General features: G+C 42.4%; 1 protein-coding gene across 6 annotated transcripts in view; it reads left to right on the plus strand.

Annotated features, from left to right (window-relative positions):
- Nucleotides 1-15,366, plus strand: part of DENND1B (DENN domain containing 1B) — a 269,708-nt gene that overhangs the window by 187,263 nt on the left and 67,079 nt on the right. For all 6 annotated transcript variants that reach the window (XM_070384685.1, XM_070384689.1, XM_070384690.1 and 3 more), the window contains one exon: nt 11,330-11,431. In XM_070384685.1, coding sequence (XP_070240786.1) covers nt 11,330-11,431 — 102 coding nt within the window. The remainder of the gene's footprint in view (nt 1-11,329; nt 11,432-15,366) is intronic.

Here is a 15,366-nt window from a genome sequence, read left to right on the forward strand (position 1 = left end):
CCCTAAAATGATTTTATGTAGAATTGTGACCCACATTGCTAAGTAGCCCAAAAAGATATAAATTAAAATGTTTTTCTTTTCCCCTCTGAATTACCGGCTAAGTATGTTAGTCTAATTTTACTAAAATGATTACATTGGCCTTTTGTAACCAGATGAATAAATGGGTTAAAAATATTGTTAGTGATAAGACCTGTTATCTAAAAGGAATTCCACCACTGTTAGGCTGTGTAACATCAACCCATTTCTTTATTCCTTCTCGACTTCCATATCTTATTTGTGGAATGAGAATTCTTACACCCCCTCTGGCTGTCTTTCAGGCTGAGTGTTGTGTGCACTAGAAAAGCACTGAACAAACGTGAGTGGGTTGTGTGCTTTCTGATCCGACTTCCAGATGACTGGTTCCCACCCAGTGGCTCTTGTACCTCTGAAGAGTTACTGAGTCACAAAGAGAAGTCTGTAAATTTATAGGCAGATGAGCTGCTGTCTCTAGAAAAATGCACATGGTCTAATTTGCTTGCTGATCTTTTTGAAATTTGTGTATATTTTTTAAAGCATGATGTAGAACCCATAGTACCGTATGTAGTATATGTAACTCACATGGGGGAGTCTTCAGAGATTATTGACAGTTACAGGGTCTCTTTCTTTAAAAGACTGGAAACCAGTCATCTGTTCTACAGTGGAGCATATTAAAATTATCAAACAGTTGAAACATAAAAATGAGTTTGAAAGACAAACTTAGTGATTGATTTTGGATATCACGTATTTTGGAAAGAGATTGGTTTCAGGTTTACAGTTACAGGAGGAAAGTTAAAAGTATCACTTTGCTGTAATTTTGCCACATTTAAATACTAATCTTTATAAGCTACATTTTTCTTTTTATTTTCCTTTTTAAACTTGTAAAAGACTTCAGATTTGAGGAAAGCAGACTGAAGAGAAAATTTTCTTACATGATTTAAATTATCAGTGTTGTTAGGTGCTGGTTAAAATGATAAAAAATCCCATGTTTGACATTAATTATTATAGTTTTTGTAGTGTACTTTTCTCCTTCTTTGAGCTTAATTAAACAGATAGGGGTACTAGGTTTCTGACTTTTCTTTTAAGCATTGTGAAAGCCAGATTCTCAGTATCTATGGGAAAATATTTAATTTTGTCAGGGAGTATCTTTCCTGTTTATTGATTGCATTTTGTGAATTTGTTAATTATCTGTGTCTTTCCTTTTTGTGTGTGATGCTTTCTCCTGCTCTCTTTACTGCTGGCTCTGTCTGAGAGTTGGAGGATAGTGTTTTCATTCTGCATGTCTTCCCATTTCTTTGACTCAGTATTTGAATGAAAACTTAATTTTTAAAGTGTGCTGAATGTACTTAGACATTTTTTTCTTATGTATTTTCAAAATAAATAGTTTTTAAGGAAAATTATTTGTTGTATATAAAACACTTGTTTTGTCTTAGGTATTATCCTTACAAAAACTCCTATATTCTGAATTATTGAAAGCACGTTTTTTAATTTTATGCAGTCTTTTTGACATTTATGTAATAGGCATGTATCTTCAATATATTTTCTGAGCAATGTAAAAAAAAAAAATGAGCCAAGTTTAGAAGTTACAGTTATATCATGGATAGCTTAGTTGCTAAAGAAACCGCCTGCAATTCAGGAGACCCCGGTTCAATACCTGGGTTGGGAACATCCGCTAGAGAAGGGATAGGCTACCCACTCCGGTATTGTTGGGCTTCCCTTGTGGCTCAGCTGGTAAAGAATCCACCTGCAGTGCGGGAGACCTGGGTTCGATCCCTGGGTTGGGATGATCCCCTGGAGAAGGGAAAGGCTACCCACTCCAGTATTCTGGCCTGGAGAATACCATGGACTGTATAGTCTATGGGGTCCCAAAGAGTTGGACATGACTGAGCGACTCTCACTTTCACTTTCATCATAAATATATTTTGGTTGTTTTGTTCAGTCGCTCAGTTGTGTCTGACCTTTGTGACCCCATGGCCTGCAGCATGCCAGGCTTCCCTGTCTTTTGCTATCTCCCAGAGCTTGCTCAAACTCACGGTCCATTGAGTCAGTGATGCCATCCAAACATCTCATCCTCTGTTGGCCCCTTCTCCTCCCGCCTTCAATCTTTCCCAGCATCATGGTCTTTTCCAGTGAGTCAGTTCTTCACATCAGGTGGCCAGTGTAATGGAGCTTTAGCTTCAGCATCAGTCCTTCCAATGAATATTCAGGACTGTTTTCCTTTAGGATTGACTGGTTTGATCTCCTTGCAGTCCAAGGGACTCTCAATTACATTAATTGACTCTTACTTACATGAATGGTTTTGACTCTTGCTTACATTAATGATTTTTTAATTGCTATTAAGACAACTGACCATTTAGTGCCTGCTGGATACCAGGCATTGACGGGCCCTTTATATTAACTCTTTCACTTAATCTTTATAAGCCATTCAAATATCACCCCTTTAATTTTGAAGATCAGAAAAATGATGCTCATGGAGATGTAAAACCATCATTGAGGTCCCCAGTTGATGGCTAGGGGCCCGTGTCTGCATCCGCTCTTCCCACCGTCCTGCTCGCCGGCTGGTGTGGAGCGTTTCCATTCCGTGCTGCCTCTCTGTCGCATGCTGTACACTCCTTGAGATGCATCTTCTGAATCTAACATTTCCTCTGAATGAAGACACATGGGAGACTTTTGGTATTTGTCTATGTGAAGACTGAGTCTCAAGAATATTCTTGAGAGGTGCAGACGGTGTGGCGTCTGACGGAGTGTGTGTGAGTTGGGGAGGCAGCTTGTCTCCTCCTGCCCTGGGAGCACACGCGTGGCTCGGTCCACCCGGGGTGACTGCCTCCGCTCCACCCGCTCCTTCCTCTTCTCTCCGCACTCGGCGGTGGCGCTGGGGATCCGCGGGCTGCGGGGGTGAGCGAAAGCCCTCCGGAGGACCTGAAAGCTCACTTTCAAATGCACGCGCTGAGTGCCGCCCCAGAGTAACTGGTTTTATGAATGAAGCCCTTGAACGTCCGAGTGACAGTGCTTAAAATGATGTCGCTTTTCTCCTCCAGCCTAGTTTACATTCTCCAAAAGGTACACTGGCACGGTTCACAGACTGTCCTTAATTGCAGAGAAAATCATAAAACTCCTTAAAGTTGTTGGAAAGTGATTTCAGTAAAATAATGGCTATTCAGCTGGTTTTGGATTTTTTTAGCCAGCAGCAAGTGTAGCTACTTTTAAGAATTCAGAACCGGGAGGTCAAACTAATATGCCAAGTAAATGGAAGAAAAGTGTTGAGGGCACAGACTCTGGAACAGTCTGAATCCTCACCCTGTGACTAAGCACTTTTATGACTTTGGGCTGATAACCTCCTAGTGCTTTCGTTTCCTCGTGTGTTTAAAAAAAAAAAGACAATCCTTCGTGGGTGGTTTAGAGGATGAGTTCATATATGTTACTGGAACAGTGCCTGGCATGTAATTGATGCTCTATTTATTAGCTCTGATCATTAAACACGATATAGTGGACGTAGTAAATTTGGTAAGGAATATTCCTTCAACATAACTAAAATAGAGTACCCTCTGCTGATCTCCGAGAGAAAAGCATTGTTATAAATATGAGAGAGTTTTAAATGATGGCACTAAATAAAGGGTCATCATTTGCACCTCTTTGTATAATTTTCATCACAACCTACTAAAAACAAGTCAAATTTTTGACCAACAGGTAGTGCTAAAGAATTGTTTAATGAGTTAAATACGGCTCAGTATATTCAAAAGCATATGCTTTATTACCCCAAGAGCACAGAGATAATACTTAAATGTGTTGCTTTGAATATTTAGGATGATGTCATTTGTTTCAAACACCAAGCCTTTCTGGGCTTCCATGAGCCTTGCTAGTGGACAAAAAGGAAATTCTTTTTAAAATAAAGATGAACTAAAGTAATCTGGACCCCTGTCTGATAAATAGAAGTGTTGGGACAGTTGGATGAAAAATGCCACATAACCTGAAAGATCTTTTATTACTGTTTTCTGTGAGAACCTAACTATATTTTTAAGATTCCCATGAGAGAGCTGGTGGCAGAATCTTTCGGAGATTTTAAAATGTTAATGTACCATCATTATGCAGACATTTTTGCTCAGTTTGTTTATAAATCTTACCTAACAGTGACATTACACATTAAGTGTGTTAAGGAACTGAATAAATACTGTGTTGACACTTTGGATTTTACTTCACATTTTTGTACAGTATCATTCTTCCTGACACCTTCGTTTTTTTCCCCAGCATGAACTTTCACAAAGTCGTGCACATTCTTAAAGCATAAAGATCTGTGTCTTTGTATAGGTCTGTGTCTTAACTATTTCCTTATTCTTGTGAAGTTTCCTGCTGTGGAGGACAGTCTAGAATTTGAAACATATCTCTCCTTAAACTAAGCAAAAATGTTACATTAATTTAACAATGATAATTTCTCTGAAGCCCAACATAATAGGGTAAGAAAAACAGCCCCATTTCATCCATATCTTTCCTGTGCCTTAATTATCCTATAAAAATAACTCAAATAGTAGCTAATGGGTATTTATTGAACACACAGAATGAAAGTACTGTACGGGGAATGCAGAGATGTGTAAGGATTTAGTCTCAAGCCTCGAGAATTCACAGATAAGAGGTATGAAATCATGTTTAACACAAGGCAGGGGATGAGCGCTGGGAGAGGGACACGCTCGCCTCTGGACATTCAGAAGCTGCAGAATTGGCTTCTCTCTGTTGAAGGTAAGCTGAGACATCCGAGGTGAATCGGGGTTCTGGCTGGAGCAGACCGAGGCCCTGAGGCCGGGTCTGAGCTATTTAAGCACCATCAGGTCCGGGCGACTTGCAGTTAAGTTTCTGGCATACTGGCTGCATGGCGCCCTCAACTATTATTAGTCATCATGCAGGCGATGTAGAGTGACCCTGTCCTGTTCATGATCACGACTCTGCTTTTTACATTTTAAAGGGCAAATCGAGCATGAACGTCGGTGTTTTTACTGCTGGTTGTGACACCTCATCTGTCGTCCGTTCACCCTTCAGATGTGTTTGTTGACTGACATGCTTAACGTGACCACAGGCAGTGCTGGTGGTTCCTCGCTGGGAAGTCGGTCCTCTTCTCTGTCATACAAGCTTCGTCCTGTCCTACAACAAGCCATTCCTTGCTTCCTTCCAGGCCCCTCTGGTGGCATTCCAGTGCCATGATTGCAGTTTTCATTCCTTTCTGTTGCCTCATCACTGTTCCATGAGCAAGAGAGGCGGCTCCTTTACCATCACATCACAGTTTTCCCATGAAGAGTCTTTCTTCTCCATCTTTCAGTATTTCTACCTCATTATTCTGTGCCTCCACCAGACTGTGTACTTACTTACTTCTTCTGTCAATGAACCATGTAATTAAAAAACACGAATTGTATTATAGATAAGTACTTCTCAGTTGCATAATTCTTTGTCCCTAAGTAGGGTGATCGGCTTAACTTTAAAACTTAGCTCTATCTACACAGATAATTGCTGGACATCAGGACATGTTTCAAACTAGAACTTCTAGCTTGTGTTACGTATCCCCAGGCGACCTTCATGCCCTGTACCCTTCCCTGTGCTAGAGGCCCAGCCCAGGCTGAACTGACTCGTGTTCTTTCTAGAGGAAAGTTGCCCTTGGCTAAATGGGTGGTGCCTCACCAGGTACCCCATCTTCTCCTCCACCCTTACTCCCAAAAGATCAGCAACTGACCGACCCAGGCTGCAGGAAACTGGCCTCCTCACCTCAAGGAGGGGTGGCCTCAGCCACAAGATTCATGCTTTTCCACAGGTTCAGCCTGAAGCCGCATTCTTGCCTATTTTTTCCCCCATCATCTCCTGTTCCCCTTGGGACCTATTTCCTGAGCACTCTCTGCCAAAAAGCCACTCAAACAAGAATCCCCATCTCAGGCTTGGCACAGAACCTAAGCTAAGACATATACCAGAACTGATTTTATCAGGTTCTTCTTAAATCTGGATTTTGTTCTGTGTTCCGGGTCTTTAATAAGCAATAGCATCTTCTCATCCTCAAGCTAGAGATCCAGAAGTCGTCTTTCACCATTGTTCATCTTTTTCTTGTATACCTGTGGTCCTTACACTTTTTGTCTCCAAATGTCTTTACTGACTTCAGTTCAGTTCAGTTCAGTTCAGTCGCTCAGTCGTGTCTGACTCTTTGCAACCCCATGAACTGCAGCACGTCAGGCCTCCCTGTCCATCACCAACTCCCGGAGTCCACCCAAACCCATGTCCATTGAGTGGGTGATGCCATCTAACCATCTCATCCTCTGTCATCCCCTTCTCCTTCTGCCCTCAATCTTTCCCAGGTTCAGGGTCTTTTCAAATGAGTCACCTCTTCGCATCAGGTGGCCAAAGTATTGGAGTTTTAGCTTCAACATCCTTCCAATGAACACCCAGGACTGATTTCCTTTAGGATGGACTAGTTGGATCTCCTTACAGTCCAAGGGACTTAAAAATTGTCAAAGGACATAAAAGATCTTCTGTGTATGTCAGTATATCTATCACCATTTACCCTATTAGAAATGAAAACTGAATGTATTCTAAGTATTTATTAATTTATTTAAAATAATACAGACAAAATTAAAAATTATTTAAAAAATGAAAATAAAAAAAACACAAACCTACTAAAGATAACCATAAAACATGTTTTCATAAAAATAACTATATTTCTAAATAACTTAGAAGAATGGTACTGTTTTACATTTTTCCAAATCTCTTTACTGTCTGGATTAAAAGAAATTGGCTAGATTTTTATATTTGATTCTGCCTTCAGTCTGTTGCACTGTCATAAATTATGAAGCCTTTGGAAATCTCTGTTAAATATCATAAGAAAATTAAAGTGAAAAGGGCAGGTAACATTTTAGCACTGTTATGAAAACAGTCTTAATATCACAGATCCTATGGAAAGATCTGAGTCCCTGGACCAGCTTTGAGAATCACTACTACCTATCAGTTAACAAATAAGTCCTTCTTATTTTGCCATGAAATGTTCAGCAGTCATTAACCACGCAGACTTCAGACGCTCACAGCCTGGGTGAATCTGCTTAAACTCTGCTTCTTCATCTGTAAAATGTAATAATAATCACAGCTTATTTTACTTTTACAGATTCCATGACATGGAATGCATAAAATATTTCATGTAGTCTAGGATACCCAGAAATGGGGTAATTTGGAGGCCGAGAGCATAGCGGGAATCCTGTTGCTGTGCAGTCTTGAACCAGTTACTTAAACTTTATGTTTTAAGTTTTGTTATTGTTCAGTCATATCCAGCTCTTTGCAGCCCCATGGACTGTAGCCCACCGGGCTGCTCTGTCCATGGGGTTCTCCAGGCAAGAATACTGAGGTGAGTATCCATTTCCTTCTCCAGGAGATCTTCCCAACCCAGGGATTGAGCCCACAGCTCCTGCATTGGCAAGTGGATTCGTTACCGCCGAGCCACCAGGAAAGCCCATGTTTTAGTTTGATCGTGTATAAAGTGTGATGATAATGAGCTTGAGGTTTGCATGAGTTAATATGTATTAAGTGTCTTACGACAGCGCCTGGTACACAATAAGCGTTGCGCACTCATTAGCTACTGTTACTGCTGTTAGTCGTCATTAGTGTCCTGTAAACGTTCGGTAATGGGAGTCATTACTGTGTCTTTCTACCGCCTAGTTCGTCTCTCCTTGCCTGATTTATTTTGCACTGTTAATTGATCTGCCTGTCCCCATTGTTTCCTTTTGTCCGTAAACTCTCCATTCTAAGATGCAGGCACAATCTCATCACCTCCTTGCATACACACTTCTCTGAGTTGCCTGAGGTCTCCAAGGAAGTCTTGGGATGTGGCCCAGGCCTTCTCCAGGCTGGCCGCCGGCCCTTCCTCCCGCTCTGGTTCTTCCTGTTACTTGTGTCCAGCAGCCCCTAGGCCTCAGCTGATCTCTTCTTACCCTGCTTTGGCGCTTTCTCTCCAGACACACCGGGCACGTTGTGGCCACGTCTGTCCTCTCTCAGGACTGTTTTTTCCCTCTGATTCATAAAGCTTCCGTTCATGTTCAAAACCAGCTCACCTTCTTCTGTGAAGTCACAGAAGGCCCCTCATGAGATCTTTCCCACTGCAGGTGTGAACTGGGAGATGAGGGGCCAGCACGGGACATGGAGTCACTTTACTCGGAACAAGACAGTGTTTGAGAAAACCGCTCAATCCCAGTCCCGATCTCTAGTCAGATTGTAAATAAACCAGAAGATCCTAAGGAGTGTTCCTTCTTACCATGCCATCCAGCTCAACCTGGATTGAAAGGCACTCCCACCAGGGAGTCACTTACAGTCAGTTTCACAGGGTACACCCCAAAGCGGCCAGCAGCTGAGACTCTCGTGTATTTACACATACAGCTTTAGAGCACTGTTAATCAAGACTGATTTTTATTTCTTCTGAGAGAAAACTCTAAGATGTGCCAGGACTTTGTCTTTTTGGTGATCATTAAGATGAGACGGTTGGATGGCATCACCAACCCAAAGGACATGAGTTTGAGTAAACTCCAGGAGTTGGTGATGGACAGGGAGGCCTGGTGTGCTGCAGTCCATGGGGTCACGAAGAGTCGGACACAACTGAGTGACTGAACTGAACTGAACTGAAGATTCTTAGTGACCAAGCTGTTGACCAGTTGAAGGTTCATTGGAAGCTTTTACCATGATTGGTGTCTTCAAAGATGCGTGGACAGCAAACCAGAGCTTTCTCCCTGCTGCTTCCCCAAGAGATTGCAAGCATTTGCTAGGAGATTAGTGAGGACAGAGTTTTTCCAGGTAATTCATGTTGGCTGATGACCAGTCTTCAACAGTACGTGAACCGTGAGCTTCCAGATGTTCAAGCTGGATTTAGAAAAGGCAGAGGAACCAGAGATCAAATTGCCAACATCCGTTGGATCATAGAAAAAGCAAGAGAATTCCAGAAAAACATCTGCTTCATTGACTATGGTGAAACCTTTGTGTGTGTGGATCACAACAAACTGGAAAATTCTTCAAGAGATGGGAATACCAGACCACCTTACCTGGCTCCTGAGAAAACTGTATGCAGGTCAAGAAGCAACAGTTAGAACTGGACATGGAACAACAGACTGGTTCCAGACTGGGAAAGGAGTACATCAGGGCCACCCTCCACTCCCTCCAATCAGAAGAAACGCTGCCTGCAACATCGAAAGTCTGAGATTTTCAGCTGGAGGTCGAGCTTTGTGCTTGAATTGAAGACTGTACTGCATTGTTAAAACTTTTAGACATTATAGATGGTAATAAAACCTCACATGTTTGAGGGGAAATCCATCAAATAGAAACCAAGGTTATGAATTGTACTGGTTTCTTTGTGATAGCAGTGATATAGTTGGAAATGCCGCTAGAGACAATGGTTTTTGTTTAGTTTTAAAATTTATATTTGCTTTTGCAAAGACAATATGTCATACAAAGCAGGCTTTATCTCACTTGCTATTTCATTTGTTTGCTTATAAAGCATTTATTGGGCCCCAAATAACTAGGTATATTCCTGATAATAGGGATTCGAAAACCACAGATCTTTAACAGGGTTTCTTGTTACTTTTTTTTTCTCATTAGGTTGTAAGTTCTATGATAGTGGCAAGTATAGTTTATTTTTGATTATGCAAAATATATTTATGTAAATTAATCCAATTTAAAAAGTCATTCTATAGTATTTAAGAATGGCAACAATTAATATGAAAATGTATATTGTTAGTGTTACTATGGATCATCAGCTGATGGCTGGGTAGCTGGCACCTATTAATAGATTATTGATTCGTCTTCTGTGATTCTCAGCTTGAATTTTGTTTTCTTGCCTCTGGAGTGGTGCTGTCCAGGACGACTTCCTGTGATAAAGGAGTGTTCTGTGTCTGTCCTGTCTGTTACAGTAGCCACTGGCCCCTGTGGCCATTGAACATTTCAGAGGCGGCTGGTGTGACTGAGGAACTGACGTCCTGTTTTACTGTTAATAAACTTAAATGTAAATAGCATTGACTGCGACTAACAGGTGCCGTGTGGAGCAGGGCGCGTCCAGAGTGTTATTAACTTCCATCAGAGTGGTAACAGCTGAATTACACAGATGGCTAGTCACATCATTTTATTTGTGTAAGAAGCGGTTTTCAGAATTTTACTTACAGATACCTTTAATCCAGACATTAGTTCTTCCTTAAAATTAAATGATAATTAATATTTTCTGAAATTCTATAAGAAAGTAGATGGACAAGCTCACTTTTTTCCTTTTTATTGCAGTGTGTTGACTGCTGGAGGACTTACTGTAAGGACCAAATCACGGACCCTAATGTCTGTTTTCACTTTGATCATAAAGTTCAGTCGCTTTTCCTCATCTGTGTGAACGGGCTGTGGAGGGCAGCAGCGAGTGGCAGGGGTCCATCAGTGAGGGGTGCCTTCTGGGCTCATGTGTCAGAGTATGTGGAAGTTGTGTTTGGAATTAAAGTCCTTATGATTTGGAGGAGAGGCGTCTAGTGGAGCCTGAGACTTGTGACTTGCAGAGTTCTGAACACTTAGCAAATGGAGTAAGTTTAGGCAGTTGGACTACCTAGGACTTAATCTAGAAAGTATCCAGTCAGAATTGTGTTTGTAATCACAAAGAGAATGTGATTGATAGACCTTTCAATTAAAAGGAAAAATTTTTCAGGGTTTTCCCTGGTGATTCAGTTGGTAAAGAGTCCGCCTGGACTACAGGAGACCCAGGTTCAGTTCCTGGGAGGGGAAGATCCCCTGCAGAAGGGAATGGCTACCCACTCCAGTGTTCTTGCCTGGAGAATCCCATGGACAGAGGAGCCTGGCAGGCTACAGTCCATGGGGTCGCAAAGAGTCGGGCATGACTTAGCAACTAAACCACCAAAAAGAAATTAATGATCACACCGTAAGTGGCAAAAATCATGCAACAATTTTTATAGTAAGCGCGTTTTCTAGTTAGGATGAAATATAATTGTTGGGCTTTTGCAAATAGATGTGCTATTTTTAATTTAATTCATAATCAATCTGATATTAAATCTTTGTTTTTAGGGAATTTATTCTTATTTTGAGAGAGTGAAAGTCAGCATTTTTAAGAGCCTAAAGGATTCTTGATTAGGAAGCTACAGCAGAAGTTTATCGGTTGAGGAATATCTCTACCAGCCTCAGCTCTGGCCAGTGTGTGTAAGGACCTGACTCCTCTAACACTTGGAGCTCCTAGAAGTTGGATCTGTGTGTTACACCCCCTTGTGACCTACTGGGTACCTCCTCAGATGGACTGGTTTGCTCTGACATCCCCACATTCTTTGCTTCTACCCAGGGTGAGCCCATCACGTTCTGCGAGGAGAGTTTCATAAAGCACCGTTCAAGTCTCATGAAACAGTTCTTGGAAACCGCAGTCAACCTCCAGCTGTTTAAGCAGGTAAGAGTGCACCTCTGTGTTTTGTTCTGTAACTTGAGTGTATCAGAAACTTGTAACACCTTTTGTCACTGTAAACTTGTGTCTAAACTTTGCTATTAGAAACCTCCTCACGGAAAACTGCTCAGCTGATGGTCTCAGAGAGCAGGACTGCCCATGCACAGCAGGAAGAGTGGTGACTGGTTACGACTAGACAGGACTAGTGTGTGGCTAGTGTGACTAGGCATCTTCGATGGGCTTATCTTAGTTCTGTTTTACTGATACCACTTGGTGAACAAACCACGTTTTTTATAGGACCATCCCAATGTAATCCGGTTTATAAAAAATGATTCCTAAATATGTAAGTTTTTAAGCTTTGTAAGGGGCTTCCCAGGAAGGGGTTCAGATGGTAAAGAATCTGCCTGCAATGCAGGAGCCTTGGGTTCAATCTCTGTGTCAGGAAGATCCCCTGGAGAAGGGAGTGGCTACCCACTTCAGTATTCTTGCCTGGAGAATTCCATGGACAGAAGACTTTCCACAATGACAAATTCAAAATTCCGAAAAAAGTTATAGTTCTCCTTGTGTGTCTTGATTTCTGGCCCAGAAAATATAATTGTCGTTGCAAAAAGCAGCATCTTAACATCAGAATTCAGAAACTTGAGATGCAGTGTTTCTTTTATCCTATTGTGTGATCATGCCAGGTCTCTCAATTTAGGCTGGCCTTAGTTTCTGTTTATATTATTTGAATTAAGTTCTTAACACTTAAGTTTCTTATTCCACATGGCAATTTTAAGTGTAAAGTTAGTTATATGAATTCAACATTTAATGAAGTCTTAGAGTGTGTCATCAGCTGTGCACAGGGCCAGAATGAAGACATGAGTAAAAACTCAGTGATGCCCTTGAGAAACTGACAAGCTAGGAGAAATGCTTTTTGCTGTTAAGAGGAAAGAGACCAAGTAACGGAATAAGCATCAAATCAGCATAGTGAAAAATCCAATACTGTTTATCTATATTCTGAAGTAGTTTTAAAAAATGATCTGAGTTAGGAAAATGCTCTGTGGGCCAAACACCTACCTGCCTTCCAAAATGTGAAGAAACGTTAGATTTATCCAGTAGACCTCTTTAAGGAGCAAAGAGAAGCACGTGGGGTGGGTTTCTGGATCAGAGGTGTCTTGTGTGAATGTCCAAGGACGGGGTGGGTTCCCTTTGGCGCTCTGTGTCCCTGGAGGGCTCCTGTGCAGACGGGATTCCTTCCCCGGGTTAGAGCAGGACCGAGGGATGGTGTGTGTGCCCACGTGTACAGCCCAGGGCAGCCCCGGGCTGGTGTCCAGTGCACGCTTGCTCAGTGTCCATCCCTTCCTGGGTTTTCTCAGGAGGAGACAGTTACACCTCCCATTGTCGAATCTGAGTTCTGAGCTCAGGTTACGTGGACATCGAGGACTGAGTGAATGGGTGGAATAACATTTTGCTTCCCTTTGACTGTGAGATTCTGTAACTAGTCTTATCATTTGATAAAGTTCACACATCATCTTTTTTTTATTTTAACGTAACTACAAAAAGCATGTATGTATGTATATACACACACACACACGTATATATATATACACACACATTTAGAGCCAGATGGAGTTGGGCTCAACCTTGGCTTTGCTGCTCAATAGCTTTTTACTCGTCTGTGTCTTTGACACAGTTTATGTGATTTAACACCTGTGCTCTGCCGGCTCAACTCTGTGAAGCTCACAAATGTTAGTGTTGGCCTCATCCTGAGAGCAGCTACGTTAACAAAACTCACATCTGTGGAGCGTTATATTATGTTGATGTAGAGAATGAACTTGTGGGTGTGAAGAGGGAGCGGGACGAACAGGGAGTGCAGCTTTGACGCACAAACACTGCCGCGTGCGAGGCAGCTGGCTAGTGAGAAGGCGCTGGCGAGCTCGGGAGCCCACCGGGCTCCATGATGACCTCGGGGGTTGTGGGGAGGAGGTCAGAGGGGGGCGGATATATATGTACACGTACAGCTGGTTCACTCCGTGTACAGCAGAAACCAGCACAGCATTGTAAAGCGATTACACTTAACTAAAACAATGAGTTAAAAACTAAAGTATAATTTTATCAAAGAGGCTGAAGGTAAAATACGAAAACAGTCACTTGGAACCAATTACAGAACAGTTAGTAGTTTTACATACGCAAATAGACTGCGTCCTTGAAATGGATGCTGTTTCACTAACCGTAAGAAAGTGATGCTTGAAGGTGCCCCTGAAGGGACCTGTGGCTCTGTTGAGAGCATCGCGGAGCCGTACAGGTGAGCGGGCGCAGGCTTGGCAGCACTGAGGGGCGCTGACAGGGCAGGGCGGCACGCCGAGGAGTGTGTCAGAGGAGTGTGTCAGGGGCGTGGGGCTCCTGCTCACGTTCTTACCACAAGCAACCGGGAGCACAGAGGGACACACGGAAAGCTCTTCTACGTGATTGGACATGTTTATACCTGTCTTGTTGTGATGGTAACAGGGCTATATATATCTGCCCAAACTCACCGAATTGTCTGCAGGTTTCTGTATACTAATTACAGGTGGCTAAAGGTTGGGGGTGGGGGTGCAAAGGGAAAGCAAAAACAGGAATCAATTGGTTAAAGAAAAAATACTCAACATAGATGAATTCTCAAAGACACGACTGATATTTCTGAACGAATATGAGACTGTTTAGTACAAATGATCCACGTTGCTGACGGTGAGTCTGTGACCCGTTCTGGGTCAGGAACCACCCACGTCCTCTCTTTGTTTGACAAAATTGAGAGAACATGAACACAGGAGAGAAGCATATAATTTGAAGATAAGAGTTAGAGTTGGCTCTTATTCCTGATGACACGGCAGGGAAGGATCCGGTGCTTGCTTGCTTCTGTACTTTTTTTGTGTGTGAAGTCGCTCAGTCATGTCTGACTCTTTACGATCCCATGGATTGTAGCCTACCAGGCTCCTCTGTCCATGGAATTTTCCAGGCAAGAATACTGGAGTGGGTTGCCATTTCCTAATCCAGGGGCATCTTCCTGACCCAGGGATCAAACCCAGATCTCCCACATTGCAGGCAGACACTTTACCGTCTGAGCCACCAGGGTTATGTATTGGAACCACTTAAAACACAGGATTTGCAAAATGCCTTGTGGTGAGCATCACACGAGACAAAGCCCTAGCGCTTGTTCTCCAGGATGAGAAGTGTAATGGGAGATTCAGCCCTTGTAAGTCCGGGAAGACTTGGTATAAAGCTAAACCAGAAATAAAAGTGTGCCTTTCTTCAAGCCACTTCTGGGGCCTTGTGCCCCCAAAGCTCTGGAACCGGGAGGCGAGGAAGGAGCTCTGTGGAGAAGTCCCATGCACCAGCGTGCACAGGAGTCCGAAGCCTGAGTTCGTAATGTCTGGTTTGGGCTGACCAAACTCAAGTGTAAGGTAATCCTAACTGTAGGTGTCCTCAGGCCCCTGGCAGCAGCAAGTACACCCCCTCCTTGAGGAACCACCCCCCTTCGTCTGGGCATTGGATAATTCTCCCAGCTGCAATCCTAAGGAGAAAGTTCACTGTTGACAGTCATCACACATACAGGGAAACAGATCATGAACCAGAAACAGCAGTCAGAAATGGATTTGCAAAGATTTCAAATATTGAAATTGTCAGAAGTACAATATAAAATAGCTGTACTTAAGATGTTCAAATAAGTAGAAGAGGCTTTAAAAATGTTCAGGACAGAAAAACTTTAAAGAATATGAAGACAGTTTTAAGAATATAGCAAATAAACTCTTGGTAAGGAAGCATGTAATTCACATGAAAGGAAATTGATGTGTTTCATAGCCAGTCAGATCTGATGGAAGAGAGATTTGCTGAACTGGAAGGTATATCTGCAAAATTATCCAGATTTTAGTACAGAGCTATAAAGAAACAAAGTGTAAGAGACTCGAAGGGTGGAGTGGATGGGC

The sequence above is a fragment of the Bos mutus genome, chromosome 16, assembly GCF_027580195.1.
Source record: "Bos mutus isolate GX-2022 chromosome 16, NWIPB_WYAK_1.1, whole genome shotgun sequence".
NCBI classification, from domain to species: domain Eukaryota; kingdom Metazoa; phylum Chordata; class Mammalia; order Artiodactyla; family Bovidae; genus Bos; species Bos mutus.